The sequence below is a fragment of the Lacerta agilis genome, chromosome 8, assembly GCF_009819535.1.
Source record: "Lacerta agilis isolate rLacAgi1 chromosome 8, rLacAgi1.pri, whole genome shotgun sequence".
Taxonomy (NCBI): Eukaryota; Metazoa; Chordata; class Lepidosauria; order Squamata; family Lacertidae; genus Lacerta; species Lacerta agilis.
The window spans coordinates 2,285,828-2,304,015 of record NC_046319.1 but is presented as its reverse complement, the minus strand read 5'-3'; the positions used below and the strand labels follow the sequence as shown (position 1 = coordinate 2,304,015).

The 18,188-nt window shown below is 45.4% G+C and overlaps 2 protein-coding genes across 4 annotated transcripts in view; one reads left to right on the top strand and one right to left on the bottom strand.

Moving 5' to 3' along the window:
- The window catches only part of LOC117052237 (small serum protein 2-like), a 121,752-nt gene extending 115,798 nt beyond the window's left edge, over positions 1 to 5,954 (top strand). Inside the window, exons 1-4 of one of the 2 annotated variants that reach the window (XM_033159025.1) lie at positions 2,263 to 2,396; positions 4,357 to 4,453; positions 5,217 to 5,346; positions 5,780 to 5,954. In XM_033159025.1, the coding sequence (XP_033014916.1) occupies positions 2,394 to 2,396; positions 4,357 to 4,453; positions 5,217 to 5,346; positions 5,780 to 5,885 (336 nt within the window). In that variant the 5' untranslated portion in view covers positions 2,263 to 2,393 and the 3' untranslated portion in view covers positions 5,886 to 5,954. Of the gene's footprint in view, positions 1 to 2,262; positions 2,397 to 4,356; positions 4,454 to 5,216; positions 5,347 to 5,779 lie in introns of those variants that run through there. The other variant, XM_033159026.1, reaches the window with a different exon arrangement.
- The window catches only part of LOC117052238 (small serum protein 2-like), an 87,649-nt gene that overhangs the window by 54,456 nt on the left and 15,005 nt on the right, over positions 1 to 18,188 (bottom strand). The gene's annotated exons all lie outside the window — the stretch shown is intronic.

Below are 18,188 nucleotides of genomic sequence, written 5' to 3'. Positions count from 1 at the left end.
TATAGATTACATGGGAAATCATTATAAAGAGACAATTAATTAAGCAGGAGTGTAAGTAAGAACAAGAGATAAGGAGAGTAAAAGAGAAAGGGTTGGGAAACTAAGAAGATGCAGAAACGGATGGATTGTGTAACAAGAGCCATGGAAGGAGAGGAAGGGAAGTCCACTAATGTTTGTATCTTGGAAAGTAAATGAATACGTAATAATTTTGAATTGTATTGGAAATGCAAATAAATGAAGAAGAAGAAGGAGACTAAATAATATTGATAATGATAATAATCAGCATTTTCCATGGTCTGCCAGCCAGGTGGGGGCTAAGGCCATAGCACTCCTCCAACGGGGAGCCCTCGGGGTACCCCTATTTGATGGAGGTCATAGGGCCCCCTACTGATGGTTTACCCTTAGGTGGTTTTTACCCTTAGGTGGTTTACCTTTAGCAAGCTGGAGTGATGTAATTCATTTTCACTCAATGCCTTTGCCAAACCATTCACATCTGCAACCAATAAAGTTGTGGCCTATTAAAACCCATAAAACCCATATGCTGTTGTCTTGTCTGGTTATTCACCCGTTAGGGAACTGCAGCGCCACAGGATCTTGGCACGCAAGGGGCTGATGTCAATGTCCCCCACTTTCAGATCACCCTCTTCCCCAGTTGAGAAAACAAGGTCCAGAGTGTGCCTGAGATTATCTTTCCTACGTGGAGTAACCTGTTTTGCACTATTTGCTTTGGACATGAAGCACTTTGCGAAACCGGACGTGTATCTGGAAAGCAGGTCTTCATCCCCATCTGGGTGGTGGCCTTGATTCGCCTTTTCCATTTACACGGCTTGGAGTTTCCAACTTGAGACCCTTTGAGAAACAGTCCATCTAGTTCGACACCAACAACAGGTTTTGAACTTTCTCCGTTCTCCTATGTGCCACCCTCACCATTGTAGCGGCATGGGGTCATTATCCTGTATTTGGACTCACGCCACTTGTTATATTATTCATCAATCCAATTTGTTCAGATATCGCTGTATTTTTACCCTTTGTTTCCAGTATTTGCACTTGGCACTTTAGCATGCTTGAGAATCTAATGGTTATCAGCTCATTTCTATTCTAGTAAATTTGGTTTTATAGTCCTAGCCAGTTTGTGGTGTTGTTGTTTTGTTGTATTATTTTCACCACAATTGATACTTGTGTATATTATTTATCATTATTTATATCCAGAGTGTGACCTGCCACATGCGTTGGGCCAGTGACGTTTTCGGACAACCCCATGGTCATCATGGGAGCCATGAAGTCCTGAGCCTCCCTACAGCCAGTCACCTCAGCTTGGATGCAGAAGTCCACCCAGGGCCGTCTCATCCATAGAGGCTCCCCCTCCCCAACCCGCCCCCACCCCCGCGGGCGCGCGGGCACTCGCGCGCCGGCGGGCGTGCTGCAAGCCGGCCGCCCTCGCCTCCCGGAGCCTCCAGCACTCCAGCTGGGGCTCCGGGAGGCGAAGGCGGCCGCTCTAGCCATCTCGATCCGCCAACGCGCCCTCGCCAGCTGCGCTATGAAGCACCTCCTGGTCGGGCACGCCGTGTGGGCCCCGGCTTCTTCCCCGGCTGGCAGGTTGCAGGCCCGATCCCGTCGGCTCCTGCCTCTCGTGGCTCCTCCTCCTTTCGCAACCTCGTGGAGAGTTTCTCCTCCCTGCCGGAGCCAGGGTCGTATCTGCTGGGCCCAGCCCAGGCGCCGCTGAAGGTGCGCCGCCACCACTAGCGCCTCGCCTGCTTGCCGGGCTTTGTCCGGGACTTGCAGGCAGCCGCTGCGTCCGCAGCCCTTCCCCGCCCAGCTCGGGGTGGGAGGACCAGCGGCGGCTTGCTGACGGCCTCCCCGCGTCCGTAGCCTGGCCCTGCCCGGCAGAGCGCGAGTTCGGCATTCCCGCCCGCAGCGCCGCGCCCTCCAGCTTCCCGCTGTGCCTGGCCCTGCCCAGCGGAGCGCAAGGGGCACCGGAGGGATCTTCGCACCAGGGCACCAGATAGGCTTAAGACGGCCCTGCTCAACACCACCACATTCCCTGGATTATTTACAATCCACACTTTGCCTGGGTGTGTTTTTCTCAAGCATGTGTGAAGAACCTCAGAACCTCCCATTTATGCAGATATTTCTCCAGAAAACAAACTTCAAGTGAGTCGGGTGCCAACATTTTCTTCCCGTCAGTGCTCTTAAAAAAAAAGAGGTGTGTTTGCTTTGGCACGTTAGTTCACCCAGAACAGTGATGCAAGGGAGGCGTTTCCGTGCTTCCCTTCTCCCATGTCTGCATAAATTCGGGGATGTGAGTCCACTCCAGGCATTGGAAGGGAACACAGCTGTAGGTGTCATTTCTCACCAAGAAGAGTTTCCCACCAGCTGAGGACAGAGAAGCCAGAATGGTAAGTGACGCTATTTTTTTTGTCCCGCTGTTGATCTTTTAAAAGATAGTTAAAAAGACTCTTCTTAAAAACCTAAAAATTCCCTTAAAAGAATCGAGTCTTCAAATAAGTTATATGATCTAAGAAAGTATTTAAAAGAATCCTTCCAAAGGAATTTAAAAATTATAATGTAGCACCTTAGAGACCAACTGAGTAGTTTTAGGTATAAGCCAAGATACCTTAAGGGACACGGGTGACACTGTGGTCTAAACCACTGAGACTGGGGCTTGCCAATCGTAAAGTCAGCGGTTCGAATCCATGCGACGGGGTGAGCTCCCGTTGCTCGGTCCCAGCTCCTGCCAACTTGGCAGTTCGAAAGCATATACCGCTCTGGTGAGAAGTTAAAACGGTGTTTCCGTGCGCTGCTCTGGTTTCGGTGTTCTGTTGCGCCAGAAGCAGCTTAGTCATGCTGGAAACATGACCCGGGAAAACTGTCTGCGGACAAACATTGGCTCCTTCAGCCAGTAAAGCAAGATGAGCGCCGCAACCCCAGAGTCGTTCGTGACTGGACTTCACTGTCAGGGGTCCTTTACCTTTACCTTTAAGATACCTGAAGAAGTGTGCGTGCACATGAAAGCTTATACCTAAAACTCCTCAGTTGGTCTCTAAGGTGCTACATTATAAGTTTTAAATTCTTTTGGAAGGATTGTTTTAAAGACTTTCTTAGATCATATAACTTTTTTGAAGTCTTGATTCTTTTAAGGGAGTTTTTAGGTTTTTAAGAACAGTCTTTTTAACCATCTTTTTAATGAATTGTTTTAATTTATTTTGACTACGGCAGACCAACACGGCTACCTACTTGAATCTATGTTCAAATCCTTAAACCTCTGAGAACAGAATCCAGACATTCCTCATGAAGCATTGGAAGTGATTCTTTGGATCATGGTACAGAAGAAATCCTGTCTAATTTAAATGATTAGTTCTGTTTAACGGTTGCATTTTTAATTTTAGAATTGCAATCCCTTGCCACTCTCTCTCTCTCACGCGCAAGCCGGTTTGCAAGTCACATTCATCTCTCTCTCTCTCTCTCTCTCTCTCACACACACACACACGTTCAGTTTAATAGCATACCAATCCTAACTGCAATCCTAACTCGAGCTCCAACCCTCACCCTCACCTTAGCTCCAATCCTAACCTTAGCCATTCATGTATTGCTGTCTCATAGAGTCATAGAATTGTAGACTTGGGAGGGACCCTGAGGGTCATTCTTGCTACAGTGCAGGAATCCTGCCCACAGCCATCCCTGGGTGGGCTCAAACCACCAGCCGCCTGCTTAACAGCCAGATGCACCTACCTAATGCATCACTCTGTCACAGAAAGCTCTTCACACCCCAGAGTCGACCACTGACAGCCTTAAAACCCAGAGTATCCATGGACTGTGTGTGCTGACACATTTTTTAAACAAAAACCAAACTTCTGAGCAGTTGGAATATTTATAGATATTTCAGCCGCTCAGCTTAATTACTTAGGACTCATTACAATAACCTGAGCATCACCCTGTGCTTTAATGTAAATAATCATTTATATCTGAGTGCTCCTCTCTTTGCTGTGGCTAAGAATCCAAAACTGATGGACTGACAAAATCAATGTTTCTGAGGCATTGAATGCTATGGATTTTGAGGGGGAGGGCAGTTTACTTTATTAAAAAAATCCCACTAAGTATAAAATGGCCCAACTCAGCTACTCAAGTGTATAAGCTTCATGTAGAGGGAATTTTTCAAAGGCCTTGGGTTGAATCCAGTGTGAATCATACAAAGAGCAGATCTATTGAAACTGATGGACTAACTTAGGTGCATTAATTTCAGTGGCTCTGCTCTGACTCAAATTTAGTCATATACAATCCATTTTAAAGAGAAAGAGAGGCTCTAAATATAAGTATGTGATAACACCACCTTGAACGATTTGTGTCTCTCTTTTGCAGAAAATCCTCTTGAGCCTCACTGCCTTCTCTTTCACACTTGCCTTGTGTCAGGGAGGATACTGCGAGTATAGCGACCATGAAGCAGAGATGAAAGATGGTAGGTAAACAACAACAACAACAACAACAACAATGTAATGTAGTCAAGCAGCCTATTCATTTAGCCAAATAATTATTTAATGTTTGGGAAATGTGTTCCTGACTAGAGATGAGGGGGAAATGCACCCCATTCATTTTTTAGCATACACCTACCAAATGTGCTCCAATGCAGCTACTCTTCCAAATTTACACTTCTCCGGATGTTGTGGTGCTGCTCAGAGTCTAAAATGACCTAACGCTGCTCCCGTCTCATCTTCTCCTTGATGAGTCCTTGGTTAAGCTCTTGATTTTATTATGTATTTTGTGTTTTTTAGATTGTATTTTTATGTTGTGAACTGCCCTGAGGATGCCATGTAAATAGTAGTAATAATAATAACTGATAGAAATTGAAAAGGACAGATTCCCCCACGCACAGGGCACCCCTATTCACTCCCCACCCTGTTTTAAACTTGGAACCAGCCTCTGCAGCCACCATCAGGAGACTTCATGGCCGCAGACAGGTGCCCGGGGTCAGCAACCAGGACCCCCAAGAATAAAGGTGGCAAAGCTTCCCTCTGCACTTCTCTCCATGTCAGGATACGCTCCACCTATTACATGTTCGCGTATCAGGCTGCTGTCAGTAGCATAGGAGGAGCTGGACAAGTGGGAAATTTGCAGTCACTGAACTTCTCTTGCGCAGTCTATGCATTGTGGTGAAAGAGCAGCTTCTGACTGCATGAGCTGTTTGGGGACTGGTGCTAAATGTATAGGATTTCTCTCCCTAGGTCAACCGGTGCTGCCCACCGAGTGTACTGATTCCTATGATGGGAGCAAGCATCCATTCGGCTCCAAGTGGAATACAGCGGAGTGCATGGAATGCACATGTGATGAAAGTGGAATGGATTGCTGTACCAGGTAGGCCAAAGCCCCAGAATGGCACTGGGTCTATTAATCTCTATTAATCTCCCTGAGTCCCAGATCCTCTCATCCGGAGACCACCTAGGACTTGGTGCTGGGGAGAGGGACCCCAATGCACGCAATGGAACAGGATCCCTCCTCTTTCCTGCATCTTCCTGTCTCCTTCTGTCTCCCTCCTGGCTGGCCTCTTGGTTTTACACCAACATTTTGCTACACCCTTTTTTGTGCATGGGTTGCAATGTTTTCTAAGGGCTTGTTTTTTCGTGGATCGAGCAAACATCTTGCAAAACTGCTTTTCTGCCGGGTAGTTCCAATCATTCTTGGCATGTCCTAAGCGAGCAAGAGAAAGGAGCACCCCTCTACCAGATATTCATAAACTCAGGGAAACCTTAGTTTACACATTTTTCTTCATTTTTCTTCTTCTTTTTAGGTATGGTTTAATTGCCGAAGTTCCGGGATGTAAAGCAGTACTAAATCCAAATACATGTGAATATGAATTCTATAAACTGGATGACCCCTCCAAACCCTGTTTCTGAGCTTTACAAATCCCATCCAAATTACTTTCATGTAAGAGAATCTGAATAAATCAGTCATATGTGCATTTCTGTGTGTATCTGTTGTCTATGCTTGTTATCACTACTTGCTGAATTTGGTACGTATCATAATGATAGTGATAGACAAGCCTATCTCAGCTATCAGCAGCTATTTAGATTCTAATGGATTCTTGAATATTGCTTTTTTGATATAAGTTGTTTATTTTAAAGTTACTGTGACTTTTTTTGTATTGGATCAGATTGTTATTATTAATGTTTGACATTTTATTAAGTTTTTATGTTTGTTGGGAGTCGCCCAGAGTAATAGGCAACATTAATGTAGTGGCTAAATGGCCCATCACAAAGCCATCTGTGGCTACCATCCTCATTAAGTCTACTCAGAAGTAAGTCCCATTGAATTCAGTTGTGCAAACTCCCAGGTAAGTGCAGGTGTGGATTTATCGTTCTTTGAGGGCCTCTTCCTTCACTTAAACAAATATGATTATGTCGACATTGGGGGGGGGGTGAGTCGACAACAATAATATTTCTGGGTTTGCACTGTGATTCCCCTCCCCAAACAACTTGGGAACAATTCCTGTTGAGGGCCAGGCAGGAGAAAAAGGTGGTGATATGCTTCTGAAATACACCCCCCCCCCCAAATTGAGAACTAGAGGGGGAAATACGATGACAATGCTGCTGCTGCTGCTGATGTTGAGGATGCTTTTGTACTGCCTCCCAAGACAACTTGAGAATTATCTGGGGAAAGTTTATAAGAATGCCTCCACACTGAGAACCCCCTTCCCCACAAAACGGGGGAGGGGACTTGGAAGATTCAGGAAAAAGATCAAGACGATTTACATTTTATAATGATTATAATAATGCATCTGCAGTGCCTCCAACAACAACAGCTTGGGGAAAATTAGGTAAAAGTAGATCATGGGGGCGATGATGCCTCTGAACTGGGTGGCCTCCTGCAACAGCTTTGCAACAATCTCTGCTATAAGGCAGGCAGCAGAAACAAGAAAAGCATTGCCATCTCCTCCCCCTCTCTCATATTCCACTGAGGCACCTCTCAAGTAGCTGCCTGCTTCATATGTCAGCAGGCAAGAAAAGAAAGACGGCAGCCATGGGTTGCTCCCCCTATTTCTTCCTCCAACCCACCCCTGCATTTTCAAAAAGTCCGTCAAGGAGCAACACAAGCAACAGGCAATTCCTGCACTGCTCCGCATCCCAACACACACTTTTTAAATAAAAGTAGCTGCCTGCCTGCCGCTCCATGTGGCTGGCAGGCAGCAAAGCAAAACTAGCAAGTGGATGGATTCTGACCTTCTTCCTCCAGCACTACATATACACCCCCTGACATGTGTGCTCCCTCCTTTTCAGAAAGACTCCCCCCCCCACCCAAGAAAATGTATTCCTCCACATTTTTCATAAGCCCTTTCATGGATGGCAAAGTAAAGAGAAGGCAGGCAGGTGTGACACTTTTGAGCTCTCATGCTTTTTCAAACGCCCTTTCATGGGCAGCCAAAGCAGAGGTGCTGAAACAGCACTTCCCCCACCCCTAACAGCATCCCAAAACCCAAAGCCCTCTCTGCTTTTGTCCCACAACATCTGCCAAGGCAAGGGCTTCCCTCCAGAAGCCCTTCGTGACCCCATGGACCAGAGCACGCCAGGCACGCCTATCTTTCACTGCCTCCCGCAGTTTGGCCAAACTCATGCTAGCCGCTTCGAGAACACTGTCCAACCATCTCATCCTCTGTCGTCCCCTTCTCCTTGTGCCCTCCATCTTTCCCAACATCAGGGTCTTTTCCAGGGAGTCTTCTCTTCTCATGAGGTGGCCAAAGTACTGGAGCCTCAACTTCAGGATCTGTCCTTCCAGTGAGCACTCAGGGCTGATTTCTTTAAGGATGCATAAATTTGATATTTTTGCAGTCCATGGGACTCTCAAGAGTCTTCTCCAGCACCAAAATTCAAAAGCATCAATTCTTCACCGATCAGTCTTCTTTATGGTCCAGCTCTCACTTCCATACATTACTACTGGAAAAACCATAGCTTTTTGTTAAAAAGAAAGCTCATCATACGGGGCCCATGCTAGCATAGGTTCAGGTGCAATTACTCTAACTGCAACATTAGAAATCGGGCCCTAATAGGCTCCTATTGCTGCGTGTCCAAACAACTCACTTACCTGACTTGGCTGAAACTCCTGACAGACAGGAGTGGCCAGGCTGGCTCATTTAACAGACATTGCTTAGAAAATGAACATTATGCTTCATAACTTTCTTCCTAGAAGAGTCAGAGACTCACCTTTTAAAATTTATGTTTATTATATTTGTATACTGCCCTCCATCCAAAGATCTCAGGGCAGTAGACAGCATAAAAATACAAAATCTTATTACTTCTTAACTCAAATCTTATATCTTATTTCACTTAAACTGCTGCTAATTAAACATTCACATATCTCTTCACTAGTTCAAATTCTTAAAATCTTAACACAATGACTTCAGGGTACCATGGTGGGCCATCCCAGTTGTATTTTAAATATTCTCACTCTATCCCTTTTCTAGCCATTTTCCTCCGCCATCTCGGGGTCTCCCCCAGACATTTCTCCATCTCTCTCCAACAACAATGTCCAGAATGTCCTCTCTTTGTCTTTCCATAAATCCACAGGTCCAGACACAGTCCAAAAATGTCCTTGCAGGGTACTTCAGGGTACACGGATCATCACCTTCCAGCATCTCCATTTCAAAATTCCAGTCATCTTCTAGTTGTAGATTCACAAATCTTCTCCCCATCATTCCTGGGCTCTCACCCCAGAAATTGGATATAAGTTGTTTTCTAATCCTGGGTCTCTCACCCCAACAGGATTTTCCTTGGTCTCGGAGTTGCATAGTCATTGTACTTTGTTTCTCAAAAATTCCCTCAAGTTCCCTGCCAAGGTTTCCTTCCAAATTAACCAAATTCTCATAATTCTTTCCTGTGGGATATAACTTCTCCTCAACATCCTGGTTCAGCAAAATTAATTTCTGATTTAGCAATTCTAACTTCAAAAAAATAATCCTTTGTTCATGAGTCAATTCTGAATCTAGAGCCAGTTTAAAAACGAAACCAATCATAGTGGAAGTAGGCATAGGGTATCAAGTTTCAGTATTTTTCCATCTTTAACCGTAAGTTTCCGCCGCCATTTCCCCCAGAGTCAGGGTGAAAAGATTACATTCCAGCAACTTCAAGAAGAAATATTTCCAACAATTTAGTTCCCCTAAAGGGGATTCAATCAGTCTCACTTGTCAAAAAACTCCATCGAAACTTTGTATCCACTACTGCAGCAGCAGTCACCATCGGAAACAATGTTATTTTCTCCGTTTAACAAAGGGGAGGAACGGGCTTCCTTTTTAACATCCCTCCCGGAGTGCCAATTGTCAAATTTAAGTCCAATTAATCCCGTACTCACGGCCTCCGTGTTTCTCCTTTTTTTCCCTGATCAGGTAAAACGACGCGCTCAGTGCCGGCGGCAGCCGCCGCTTCGTCAGCCCGGTTGGGGCATGTCTCCTCAGCCCGGCACCGTTGTCCCTCCACTCCCGCGCCCCTTTTACAAGGGGCACGAGAGAAGGGTTCGGTGCCACAGTGGGCTCGCTGGAGTGCCCAAGCCGCGGAACGCTAGATCCACGGTTTTAAAGGAGCCCTGCTGTGCGGTAGCGGGGCTCCTACCCCCCGGGCTGGCCTGGGTCGTCTCGCTACCGAAACGACCCACGACCGCCCGCAATGGCGTCCTCGCCGGAAGTCTAATCTTGTTAACTCTCAACTGAACGGCAAGCGATATGAATCTGCCTTGAGATGGAAGCCTTCCTGGGATTGTTATCCAGCCCCAGTCAAAGCACTGTAGAGGACTTTAAGAAGACTTGAAGATCCTGCTTAACATTCTGGCTTTCTGGTTTTCAGTTGGCAAAGCCCTCTTGGTGAGAAGAATTCTCGGGGGGGGGGCAGTGAAAGTTGGTGACCACAATCTGTGGATTATGTAGTAGCTGAGGCGTAGCGAGCTGCCTTGCAGCCCGGGGCGGCAAACTTGAAGTCACCCCTCCCTGGGGGGCGGTGCGCCGCTCCCTAGCGTGCTTCCCCTGACGTCACGACACGTGCGGGCACGATCGGCCGGCACCCCTTCCGTGTGGTGTGGCAACCTTTAAGGCTTTTAAAAGTTGCCGCGCCGACCATGTCGATTGCGGGGGTGGGGCCTGCCCCCAGAGTGTCACCCCCCAGAGCAGTACCCGGGGCGGCCCACTCCCTGCCCCCTTGCTCCGCCCCTGTGTAGTAGCAAAATATACTCAAGTGAGCGGGAGGAGGGGACAACCGAAGGGGACGACCTTCCCTGACCTGCTTGCCTGGGTGGGCTCATGTGCCACACTGAAAACACCCAGCCAGCCACCTTCCCACACGTGGTTTGTTCAGAAGAAGACATTTCATCCCAATTACGTGAGGTTTCTTTTTTTTACTGAGATATGTTGGGTACTGGCAGAGTCTTATCAGCTTCAGAGATTTGTGTTGATAATAAAATAAAATAATATAAAATAATATACAATAAAGTCCCTTTACAGCACTCTTTGACGATAATAAGACGTGTTACCAGAATCTTGACTAATAATTTGCTGGTTTATTCTGCAATTCCTGCAGTCTGTCCTTAAATAACAAGGACATTGTTTCCTGGCAGGCGTTCATGGGAAGTCACAAAGCCAAGTTTATGTCAACATTTCCCAATCAGGTGTCCTCCAAATTTTTGGACCACAACTCCTGGCCAACTCTCCTCAGCCTTTGCCCACAGAGCCAGTCACCATGTTTTGTTTGTTTTTATTTTATTTGAGAAAATTTACAGGCCACCTAGGAAACCTCTAAGTCGTTGTTGCTGTTCTTATTTCAATTTCTTACCTTCTTTGTCCAAGGGCAAATTGTAACACCTTAAAAATAAAATATTTAAAACTGTCGAAAACAAGTTAAGAGTTGGGACAGATTAGAGATTCTGCTGGTTTACTACCCGCCTTGCTGCCGAGCAGTCTACTTGCCTGAGCTGGTCTCGAAGGCGGTGCTGAGGACTCCCAGACTGCTAGTTTGGGTGGACTTCTGCATCCATGCTGAGGTGACTGGCTGTAGGGAGGCTCAGGACTTCATGGCTGCCGTGATGGCCATGGGGTTGTCCCAACACGTCACTGGCCCAACGCATGTGGCAGGTCACACTCTGGATATAAATAATAATAAATAATATACACAAGTATCAATTGTGGTGAAAATAATACAACAACAAAAAACAACAACAGCACAAACTGGCTAGGACTATAAAACCAAATCTACTAGAATAGAAATGAGCTGATAACCATTAGATTCTCAAGCATGCTAAAGTGCCAAGTGCAAATACTGAAAACAAAGGGTAAAAATACAGCGATATCTGAACAAATTGGATTGATGAATAATATAACAAGTGGCGTGAGTCCAAATACAGGATAATGACCCCATGCCGCCACAATGGTGAGGGTGGCACATAGGAGAACGGAGAAAGTTCAAAAACCGTTGTTGGTGTCGAACTAGATGGACTGTTTCTCAAAGGGTCTCAAGTTGGAAACTCCAAGCCGTGTAAATGGAAAAGGCGAATCAAGGCCACCACCCAGATGGGGATGAAGACCTGCTTTCCAGATACACGTCCGGTTTCGCAAAGTGCTTCATCAGTCCAAAGCAAATAGTGCAAAACAGGTTACTCCACATAGGAAAGAGAATCTCAGGCACACTCTGGACCTTGTTTTCTCAACTGGGAAAGAGGGTGATCTGAAAGTGGGGGACACTGACATCAGCCCCTTGCGTGCCAAGACCCCGTGACGCTGCAGTTCCCTAACGGGGGAATAACCAGACAAGACAACAGCATATGGGTTTTATGGGTTTTAATAGGCCACAACTTTATTGGTTGCAGATGTGAATGGTTTGGCAAAGGCATTGAGTGAAAATGAATTACATCACTCCAGCTTGCTAAAGGTAAACCACCTAAGGGTAAACCATCAGTAGGGGGCCCTATGACCTCCATCAAATAGGGGTACCCCGAGGGCTCCCCGTTGGAGGAGTGCTATGGCCTTAGCCCCCACCTGGCTTGCAGACCATGGAAAATGCTGATTATTGTCATTATCAATATTATTTAGTCTCCTTCTTCTTCTTCTTCTTCTTCATTTACAGTATTTGCATTACCAATACAATTCAAAATTATTACGTATTCATTTACAGTACTTTCCAAGATACAAACATTAGTGGACTTCCCTTCCTCTCCTTCCATGGCTCTTGTTACACAATCCATCCGTTTCTGCATCTTCTTAGTGTCCCAACCCTTTCTCTTTTACTCTCCTTATCTCTTGTTCTTACTTACACTCCTGCTAAATTAATTGTCTGTTTATAATAATTTCCCATGTAATCTATATAAATTATCCAATCCTCCATAAACCTTTTCTCTTCTTGATTTCTATTTAGTTGCTTCTGCAAGCAAGCAAACCAACAAACCATTAATGCTGAAACTTCAATATCTTCTGTGAAACGTTTTCCAAACTGTCTCCATGGCAGGAAAGGAGCAAGTGCCATTGGGCACATTCCATGTCCCACTTACAGGTGATACTGAGACTACAGCCAAGAAACGGAGGAACATGGAACTTGTAAGGTAATCAACTGTGATGATAGCATAATCTGTTATGGTAATTTTTTACTTTAGTTTAATTGTTGTCCTTATTGTTATTAACGTATCAGCTGTCATAAAACTGCCTCATTGTGAATTACACCTCAATATATTTAACACTAGCTGACCCGGCCACGCGTTGCTGTGGCTCATTTTGTGAAATGGCAAAGGAACATGTAAAAGAGAAAGCGCATGCCTCCCCACAGCTTCTCCCGTTGAATTTCTGCCTGCCTCCTCTCCGTATATCCTGTTTTTGCCTTCCTACTGTAACAGAAAATCCCAGGTGTGGAACTGCCCAGTCACCTGGCCCTTAGGGAGAAGCCCACTGGCTTCTCCCATTGAACACTGGCACCTCTCTGCCCCCCCCCCACTTTCGCGTTCCTGTGGGTTGTTTTTTATTTTTTTATTTTGCTTTTTAAAATTCTCCTGACCCCAAGAGTATTCTGGAAGCTCCTGTTTTCATTCTTACCTGTCCCTTTACAGCAGGAGTCAGCAACCTTTTCCAGCCGTGGGCCGGCCCACTTTCCCTCAGACCATGTGGTAGGCCGGACTATATTTTTTTTGGGGGGGGGGGGGATGAACTAATTCCTATGCCTCACAAATAACCCAGATCTGCATTTTACATGCGAAGCTGCGGCGGCCATTTTAGGTTAGGGCACTGGAGCCTTAAAGAGCATTCTCCCCTACCCCAGTCCCAAAATCACCCAGTCCCAAAATCACCCAGTCCCAAAATCACGCACCCCAGCGACACAATCCCCTCAGAGCTGGTCTTACTCAGTGCGACCTGTCAGGCATGCCTCCTGCTCCGTGTTTTTTTTTCCCTCGGCATATGCGAAGCTGCGGCGGCCATTTTAGGTGAGGGCAAAGGCATTGTTGCTCTGGCCAGGTCTGATGACGTCGACAGGCAATCCGCCTTTCTATTGGATGCTGTTGGAGTCTTCATTCCTTTTGCTGGTGAGGTATAATAGGCGGGCCATTTATTTTGGCCTTTATTCTATATTTTAGGCATGACAGGTGTGTGTTTTTTTAAAAAAATTATTATGCTATATCCTTCCCCCATGGTCATGTTACGCTTTGTCCTAAATTTGATGTGATTTGGTCCAGCGGTTACGGAGCAAGGTGCGGCCAGACGCTCACGCAATGGGAACGTTTTTTTATATAGATAAATGTTAAAAAGTCTCCATGCATCGATTATTTCAAGATGGCACGCAAACATCATTCTTCCCCTCCCCTAAAGATAGACATGTCTTTGTATGCAATAATATTTTGAAAAACAAATTGGGGATCATGTAGCGTAATGTTGCATAATTGAATATAATGCATAATTTTAACTTCTTCTAACTTCTTGCTATGTCTTATTACTTTGCTTGTCAGCATTTAAAGTTTCCGACCAATTTTTTTTTATTGATTTCACGATATAGCCAATTTTCATAATTTTATTTTTTTAAAAAAAATATTGTATTGCATTTCCATATTATATATTCAAGTACAATCAAATTATTCCTTCTATTAATTTTTTGCTCATTTGAGCTTAGCGACGTCCCTCCATCCCACCCATGGCTTTCAAAATTCCTCATATATCCTCGCATTTATACATTTTTCAAATCTACATTTTCTTTTTAAATTTATCTCAATCTTTAAATAAAAGTAAAAAGGTACTAATTGTAAAAATTACAAGACTTTTTACAATCCTGCTAGTGTTGTTAATTGATTACAATGATCCTTTAAATATTGCGTAAATTTACTCCAGTCTTCAATTTTCATAATTTTAAATACCCCAAAACTAAAAACAAGTCTGAACTTTTGGAAAAAATAAACAAACCTATAATAACTAATATTAGTTTAAATTTTAAGATGAATGAGTTTGTTTCATTATTTTTTTTCTATCACAGCTATGGATTGTAGGTAAGTTGTACCCAGTAGCCATTCCCCCCCCCCAATGTCCAAAAAAGGTAAAATTTTGTCATAAGACATAAAAAACCTGTAAAATTCATTCTTTGTCGGGAAAGAGCATGTCTTTGCAATAATTTTCACCATCAAAAACTTTTGATTCCATCATGCCCACATGCTGAAAATTGAGGTTTTCTAAATCTAGTTTTCCCACCCAAAAAACTACATTTATAATTTTTTAAGGCATTTATGAAATCTTTTGAGTGCTGGTGTATTTTTTCCTGAAATCCTCATCATGTTATTGAGCTTTGTGTAAAATTTCCAAGAGATCTGATCATTGGTTATGGAAGAAGAAGAGTTTGGATTTGATATCCCGCTTTCCACTACCCGAAGGAGTCTCAAAGCGGCTAACATTCTCCTTTCCCTTCCTCCCCCACAACAAACACTCTGAGGTGAGTGGGGCTGAGAGACTTCAGAGAAGTGTGACTAGCCCAAGGTCACCCAGCAGCTGCATGTGGAGGAGCGGAGACGCGAACCCAGTTCCCCAGATTACGAGTCCACCGCTCTTAACCACTACACCACACTGGAGAGAAAACAATAAAATGCACAAGGCCAAGGATCTCAAGAGGGACAGAAACACAGATTTCACGAAACTTTGAAGTGCTATAAAATTAAAACCGTTTGAGATAGAGGGGAAAATTTAAGGAGGTGTCTTTCAACCATAAGGGAAGGGTGCACACCATGTTTCATCAAAATCCGAGACGGTGGGTGACATGACCGTGTTGAACTGACGTGGAATGCAAGGAGTTGAGAAAAAGGAGGGGGGAGAGAGGAGGGGTGAAGGTGAAATTGGGGGTGCAAAGGGGGTTCCAAAAAGGAGGGGGGAGGATGAGGCAAGGAAATAGGGTGGAATATTGTTACGTACCCCCCCCCCATCTCCACAGCAATGTGAAATTTCAGGAGTTCCTGGTGCTTACCCAGGGCTCCTGATTACTTTTGGGAATGAGAGGCTGTGATGTCTTGATGATATATGGTTTATTTACATACATGTACAACCTATGATGGAGGGTTTTCGAGGATGACATTCCAAGAAGGCCCTACTTTCCCCATGGCTTCCTCCTTGGATCCAAACTCCCAGCTCCCACCCTTACCGCCTTCTCCAGCTTGCAAACTGCTTGCAAAAACACAACTGTTTTTCTTCTGCTGCTGATATCAATCCCACTACAGCTCTGAAACTCCCCTTTCCCAGCTCTGGCATTGTCTTTTGCTAACTCCCCAGGGCCTTGGGTGGGGCCCCACCTGTCAGGGACTGGATGTGCGATGAGGAGTGGTGGGAGGCACCAGCCGGGGAACCCCCAAAGGAAACCACAAGAGGAAGGCTCAGAGCCAGAGGATTGGGGGTGAGCAGGGAGAGCCGGTGAGGGGGAGAAGCAGAGGAGGGAGGTCAAGAGGCTGTTGAAGAAGCCAGGGAGTCTCCCTCTCCTGCTGTGACAATCTCCCCTCCCCTCTGGTCTCCAGGAATGTGCAGAAGAATGAGGAGAGCAGAACAGAGGCCAGAGGTGCGCAGGCGCAGCTTGAGACGGCTTGGGAAACACCCAGCAGAGGAGGAGCTTTAGAAAGGGTGGAAGGTGGGGACCTTCAGTGCTGTCAACTGCTCCATAGGGGCAAGACCTGCTGGGAAGGGCGAAGGTGAAAACAGGTGCAAAGTGGGGCTGCAGAATACAACAGAGAAGGGACTTCATAGATAGGGTTGAGAAGAGGAAAAGCGAGCTAAATTTTATTTGCTTGTTGAGGAAACAAGTTCTCAGGGAGGTTGCACAAGAAGGCCAGTTGGGGAGAAAGTCTTTCACTTTTCTTGTTAAAACATTGGAGGCGCAGGCTGAGAGCTGAGTCACTCTCAACGGTGGTTTCTTTTTGGCCAGCAAGTCCACATTTTGGAATAGGATACTGTACCAATAAAATCTATAGTAGTGGATCCACCCCATCTGGCGAGCTATTCCTGCTCTGAATATTGGCCATGCTGAATGGGGCTGATGGGAGCTGGAGCCTGACCACATTTGGAGGGCCATAGGCTCACCACCCCAGCTGTAGATAATACTGAGTTATATGCTTTGCTACTTTTCTAGAAAAGGGGTGCCAAAGCTCACTATTAACACCTCCCTTGTTCTCTTACAGTGGCGCCCACCTGAGAGGTGCCAGAATTAAGTTGTGGCTGAAAAATTCCCTGGTTACATGGACCAGTGGATGGACCATCTGAGGCAGCTTCCTGTGTCCAAGGCCAAGCCGTCCTCTAGTGGCATATGTGGAAAGGAAGCTTTTGTGAAGCTCATAATTGCCTCCAGCCAGATTAGTAATTAACTAGAGGTTTTTGATTTGGTGTTCATCTTAATAATCAAAAATTTCTGAAGCTGGTCAGATGCTGCTATCATCCAACTTATCTTGGCACAAAAGAAACCTCAACTAACTGTGATGAAAACTATTAGTCAATTCAGATCTGAGGCACTGTTAATGGGTGGTTGCCTAGACTGGATGGCTGGGAGGTTGCCTGCTCTTGACGGGGCTAGACAGTGAGGAGGAAGACATTTGGCAGCCCCGCCCCCCAGGCTGAAGGCCCCACACCTGACCTTGGTTAAAGTGGGGTCAGGGTTGGTTACTGCAAAAGAAAGGGTTATGCCAACAGAGCCCCCAGTCAGCAGAGGCCCCTCTCTGTTTCACTCAGTGGAAATAAAGATGTCCTTTCATTAGCTATGGATTTTATTTTTTGTTATTTTATTTTAAAGATCAGAGACAGAGGGGTGTGTAACTCCTCAGTAGTATTCCAGTCCTCATGTATGACAGGAGCAAAAAAACAGGTTTGTTAAGGCATAGGACATGGCTTGGAGGGGTCGTCTTGCTTATGGTATCTGTATTCGCATGTTTGGGGATCAACAACTGCTGTGCATCCCCCAATGTGTACAATGCCACCATATCTGGAAAAAAGCACACATAGAATCATAGAATTGTAAAGTTGAAAGGAACTCCAAGGGTCATCTAGTCCAACCCCCTGCAATGCAGGAATCTCAGCTAAAGCATCCATTGCAGATGGCCACCCAACTTCTGCTTAAAAACCTCCAAGGAAGGAGAGTCCTCCTGAGGGAGATTTTTCCACTGTCAAACAGCTCTTACTGGCAGAAAATTCTTCCTGATGTTCAGTCAGAATCTCATTTCTTGTAACTTGACTCCATTGGAATGAGTCCTACCCTCCAGAAAACAAGCTTATTCCATCTTCCGTGTGACAGTCCTTTAGATATTTGAAGATGGCTATCATATCTCCTCTCAGTCTCCACTTTTGCAGTTTAAACATACACCAGTCTTCCTCATGTGGTCTACTAAGACCCCTAGATCCATTTCCTATGCACTACTGGCAAGCCAGGTGTCCTCCATTTTATACTGATGCATCTGATTATTCCTGACTAATTAAGATAAGTGAACTTATCTTAATTTGCACCAGCCATTTGAGGAACTGTGTGGCATTACAACACAAGTGAGAGCCTCCAGCTGCCTCTAGACTCTATCTGCTCTCATCCGTTTTCCTCCTCTGCAGGTAAAGAGGCAGCTGCTGCTGCTGCTGCTGTTTTGGGGACAACACATTCAAAGTGGTAAATAACTCTGTACCTGGCACAGCAGCGCATCTCACTTGGATGGCAGTGACACTCCATGCACTCAGCCGTATTCCATGTAGTCCAAAA